The sequence below is a fragment of the Branchiostoma belcheri genome, unplaced genomic scaffold, assembly GCF_001625305.1.
Source record: "Branchiostoma belcheri isolate BF01 breed outbred unplaced genomic scaffold, Haploidv18h27 scaffold117, whole genome shotgun sequence".
Lineage (NCBI taxonomy): Eukaryota > Metazoa > Chordata > Leptocardii > Amphioxiformes > Branchiostomatidae > Branchiostoma > Branchiostoma belcheri.
In genome coordinates this window covers 1-5,814 of record NW_017802569.1, presented here as the reverse complement: position 1 = coordinate 5,814, position 5,814 = coordinate 1, and the positions used below count along the sequence as shown (strand labels likewise).

The following is a 5,814-nucleotide window of genomic DNA, read 5'->3' as shown; positions in this document are numbered from 1 at the left end:
CAACATCAATACTGGGAGGATTCCTTTTGTACAAGCAAAGACTCTCACCTGCTTGTTCCGACTAGGTTGAATCATGGTATGTCATGTTTTGTCCGAATGTGTAAGATTCTCAAGTGCGATAAAAAGTTCTCATGACCTCATTGGAACAGTCAGAATTCTGCTAAATATTGTTGTTTTTTGTCCTAAATTAGTCTCAGCAAAGGGGAAACAAAGTTTAACGTTTTATTTTAAACCAAACCATTTCCTTGCATCACCGTTTTAAGATCTTTCAAAGGACATTTGTTGGGAGGATAACTGGTCAAAGACAATCTGATGTTTCCTTCCAGTATTTTTATACGTGTCTGACGTCTGTACCCACTAGCGCTATTGTGCCACCTTTGATGCAATAGAGGATGACAAGGTCAACCATGTACGTCCACAAACTTACATCCACCACCATTTAACATGACAAGCCCCAAACACCACGTCTTGCACTTCTCTTACCTGACACGTGCATGGCGCGGTGTTTCGGGTACTGATGTCAACTCTACCTGTCTGGTAATATCAATCCTCCGCGGGCATCATGGTCTGATGCATAGCGACTACAGTCCCGCAAAGGTTCCGCCAAGATGATATGTTCTCGGCACAGACCCTCCAGTTGTCTCCGGCACCCAGCTCCCCAAGTGTGGGGAAGAGCTGGTCTTCCCATCTTGCCCTAGGGGGCGGCCCCTTTGACGTCTCCAGGTTGGGTTAGATTGTGAGGTCAACAGTTTTACACAATATAGGTAATACACAAACTATAAATCATCTATAACCTGTCATCCCCTATGGCTTCATAGCTCACAAAAGCATTAGGTCCAGGTAACAGTGAGGTCGCGCAATGCTGCCTACTGACCCTTGTGTCTCCCTTAACGCAACATGGAAGACGAGGAAGACACCTGCGTGCATGTGTGTGCAATGTCTACTCAATAGTTTCAGCAAAATAGAGGAGCACAAAAAACGATACCTTTACCATCTCAGATTAAGCGTTGCTAAAGACACTATAGGGAGTAAATTTTGTTTTTAAGTTTCTCTTACTGGAAAGTCTCGCCACAGAGTCACGGTTTGTATCAGGGCAGAGGAAGAAAGGAACCGGAGGAACTGACGTGTTCAAGGTCAACTACAGCCGGGAGACCCGTAGTTGTAGAAAAAAATTGAGTTGAAGAAAGTATAAGAAAATTCTGTAGTTTTTTGCATGATTATGCATTTCCAAAACTTCTACAATGCCCCGAAGGTGGCCGGACATACATGTATCTCGGGTGTTTCGGCGGAAAAAGCTGCAGCATCCTATAGCAGCAGCTAGGTGTGCCCAGAAACAAGGAATATCATCCTAATATTGAAGGGGAAAACTGCTGAAGCACTTGCAGCAGGTAATTGATCACTCACGTAATACTATACTAGACTGAGATAATAAGACGGAAATTCGGCGAAGCTTAGAAAATAATGTAAAAACCTTGTTTGAGTACTTCCTGGCTTAAAAGAAGATCAATACAAAGAGATAAACAATTAAAATGTTGGGACGTATTCAATGTGTGAGTTCTGAGCCTATCTATTACGCAAGATTAACATTCATCTAAGATATACACAGTATATAAGGTTAACCTTCATATACACGATATATTACATAAGGTTAAAATGATCTAAGATATACACGTCCCACACTAACCACAGCCAGTATACCGGCAAATCGTCCTGAGGTCATTCACCCGGTTACTACGGAGTACGTCATCGCGTGCGCTATGAATCATGGGAGACCTACCCAAACCGTCAACAACCATTTTCACCTGCGGACGTAACGGACCTGCTCTGTCTTCAAGACGCCGTGAGAACTCACCTGTACGTCTTGTGACGTCAGAACTAACAGCCTTCGGGTCCTGGAGAGTCTAAGAGTCCTGCAGAGACCTTAAAGACCGGGAAAAGTCGTCAGACTCTCCCAAGACACTTCTGGAAAAGTTCAGGTAAACCCGGAAGTAACGGGTGCATCATACGTAACAGGGCCTAAGTACAAAAACTAAAGAAACTTTTACCACAGCCCTTTAGCACACAGATAAACTGTTCATGTTGATTTAATTAGAAAGTATTGACGCTATGTCTGTATGGCTGTGAAATTATCGTTCCTTTGTTGGTACAGTTTGATCTACAGTGTTCGGAAACGCTTTAGCGGCCATGAATGTAAATCAGGTATTTTCTGAGAGCGCTGTACATGATGCTCGGTCTGTTCCACTACTATAATATTGTTTAGGGAGAGAAATTATATATCTGTGGGTCTGTGTTTGTGCTACAGGAAAGCACTAGATCCAGCTAGTCTTAGTTACGACAGTGTCACTAGGCAGGTGGTGTGTATCTATCTGTAGGGTCAGACCAGGCATGGACGGAAGAGAACAGGAGACAATGGAGGAAGACAAGGAGTCCGGGTCTGAGGAATCCGGGTCAGAGGATACCTGGCCTGAAGAGTCGAGTTGGGAGGACAAGGAGGACGACGAGCTCGAGGAGGTAAAGAAAACATTAAAAAATAGAAGTGATGTTACACACAGACAAACCCCACAGTGCATATGATGGTGTATATCTGTAACAGGCCTTTTTCTCTAGCCTGATGTAGATGGTCCGCCCACCGTAAGGGGGCCTCCTTGCGGCAGGACGGCTCGGTAGTCTTTTTTTTTACATTTATCTGTACATACTTTGATTTTACTTTGTTTTCAGATGTGTTATGTGTCTGTATACTATGGGCCATTGAGTCTGAAATAAACAAAGTTTAACATATGTGAGCTATGCACAAATAGAGATAAATGATATGTCTTTTTATAACTTTACACTGAGAGACATGAAAGGAAGTGAAATATCAGTATGATGAATAAATAAAGGTATAGGTATTGAATCTTCTCACACGCCGAGTGTTGTTCTGATTGACTGAGTGTTGACAGTTGTTTTTCCTGTTCCTGTCTGCCGCCGCTATAGGCGCTGTTGGACGCTGCAGGGGTAGGAGACACGGACAGAGTGAAGCACCTGTTAGCGGAGGGAGTCAACCCTAATGCTGTTGATAGCTTTTTGGTTTGTTGCCATGTGTTTCGTCATTTTACTTATATATGGTGAAGAAACATTTAAGGCTGTGCCATGAAAATCAAGAGGCAGGAGGGGCAAACCGCTTATAAAAGACACAGATGGGAAGGGCAAGGCCGCACTGGTCCCTGCACCCGTCTTCAGCTTTCAGCTTGTCTGTAACATATCCGTAACATTTCACAAAACAAAGCAATATTTGGAATTTTCCACATTTGTACCAGTAGCAGTAGCTTCAACAGCTCCAACTTTACTTCTACTAGTTTAATTCAGCCCGCCATGATGTGTTTTACAGCAATGTACTCCCCTGCACATGTCAGCCCAGAATGGTCACCATGAAACTGTATCAGCTTTACTGACAGCTGGTGCAGATGTGAACTCACGGGACGTGTCGGTAGGTAGACTGACTGCTGTGATACAAGAAATATTTCTGTACAATCTTGTAAGATTCGACATTCATCTTCTCAATCTTCTTACTCAGCGGTTTATTTGCTGACTACCATTTAAATAGCGGTTTATTTGCTGACTACCATTTAAACTGTTACGAACATGAAGCTGGTACGGATTGGAACGCATGGGGCTATACAGGATATTATCAACTGTCGGAATATATCATACATTTTTTGGTTCGAAAAATCATGGGTTGCACATACATTATCATGCATACGTTGCCCTGTATATGTACAATTTGGGGCTATTTTCGTGTAACGCATCACACCGCAGCAAAACGCAACAAATACGGAAGCAACTACGCCACCGCATGGCAAAAAGGTCCAGGGTCTATGACCAGATTAAGACACGACATTGAAAAATATTGCGCAAAAAATGTCAGCAGGACAAGATTTAAATTGTAGTGTTACCGTTATTATCCATTATTAGAAACAATCAGTATGAATGCAAAGGTAGGGAATGCAAAGGTAGGGAATGGTTTCAAGCAAGCTTGGAGTCAGTGAGTGATGTAAATATAAACATTCATAAGGTGTTGCTATTTGATCATGCTAAGGATGAAAAATTACACTGTCAATTCCCCAACAGGAAAACACCCCCCTCCATTATGCAGCTACATATGGCCACCCCGAGTGTGCGGAAATACAGCTGCAGTACGGGGCTGATACCGGTCTCAGGAACAAGGTTAGTCGGTTCTTCGGCTTCTCTGGTAAATAACTGACCACCAATCCAGCAAAACAATATTCCCTTTACTTCTTTTGGGAGAAAAATTAAAAGTAAGACTTTTTTTAGAATGATGAGCCTCTTAAATACATACATTACTGTCCGAGGCAAGGAGGAATCTGTTGTTGGAATAAACACACAAATAACGATGTGTTCAGTGATATTCCTGCATCGTATGACATAAACACCTACAAATTAATTTCTTTCGAAACATGGGCTTTGCTGCTGTACCTACTGTTTATGTTCTAGATGTATTGTCTGCTCATTCAGTCGTGTTTATTTCCGATATTTCAACCTTCATAAGGCTATAATTAACTGCATGTTTATTCCCAGGATGGTCAAACGGCGGAGGACATCGCTGCATATGATGAGGACACCAGTGACGGTGAATCCCGAATCAATCGTGGTAGAAAGGAAACACTGAAGCTTCTCCGACAGCACAATAATGTGAGTCGCTTCAAAACTTACGTGATGCAAAATCATAAAGCATTATATCTAAAGAATATGACTTAGATGACTGTAAATTTCTTGTGGAACAATTCGGTTCACAAACAACTGCTGATAATATTAAATTACAAGTTGAAGATGATATAAAGTTGTTTTTTTTAGTTCTCCTGGTACGCATGCTAGTATTCTTTTTTTATTTCCCTTAGAATTTTTGTATTCTGCTTGGCAGGCTGAGAGAGATACATTATGTAGAATTCAGTGGAAACATTTGCACTGCACGAAAAACGATATTTAAGCATCCTTAATGGTGTTCGTAAATAAGGCTTAAATATTTCAAAATAATTAAGCATTATTTAAGTCACACTTAAGCCATCGTAAATGCCACAATCGGCAGGCAATCTTTACACTCTCTTAAAGAACAACGTAAAGTCTACTTAAACATAAACGTATCCTTACTTGATCTTTAAGGTCGCTTAATGTTGCAGTAAAGATAAAGCACTGATTTGCAGCAGTGTACTCCACATGTGTTCTTGACTACGTTTAAAACATAAAGACTTAGATAAGTATGACTTTGGCAGTTACTTTAAATTGTTTTAAATAAGATGCATTTAAGTGTGCGTAACGTTAGCTTAAAAATGAATATTTAAGCTTATATTAAGCTACGTAAATGGCCGACGTGCCGACGGCATGACCTCCCGTGACTGCAGAGTAAATGGATTTAGACGGCCCAACGTGCACGGGCCAGCCTGGGCGTGGCTACGGCGACACCTCTTGTAACTGTACCGCGGGAAAGGTATCGACAAAGCCCCACGCGCCTGCTTGGGCGTGCCGACGGTATGACCTCCCGTGACGACACGGTAAATGGATCTAGACGGCCCTGCGCGCTTGCCCAGGTGCCGTCTGCAAATACCTGACCTGTACTGTACTAAAACAATAATCTCATCCGCTCCATACATCTCCCAAACAAGATTTTGAAATAGCGAATTCCTCAGTATTATATCGTTCGATTGCAGGTTATTGCAGACTTTTAGGGCGAATTCTCTGTTACTTAGAAGTTCGCAAGGATTTCTTGCCTAGCCTCGGGCACAAATGCCGGACAGGTCACACACGTACACCTACAGCACG

The 5,814-nt window shown here is 42.2% G+C and overlaps 1 protein-coding gene across 1 annotated transcript; it reads left to right on the top strand.

The window, feature by feature from the left end:
• Positions 1-2,260: 2,260 nt before the first annotated feature.
• On the top strand, positions 2,261-4,627 carry LOC109462446 (ankyrin repeat domain-containing protein 2A-like; the record flags this gene model as incomplete). Its single annotated transcript, XM_019759001.1, has 5 exons — positions 2,261-2,511; positions 2,974-3,066; positions 3,368-3,466; positions 4,108-4,203; positions 4,576-4,627. Coding segments are annotated over exons 1-5 (466 nt in total), but the record flags the coding sequence as incomplete, so codon positions are not given.
• Between the last annotated feature and the right edge of the window lie 1,187 nt (positions 4,628-5,814).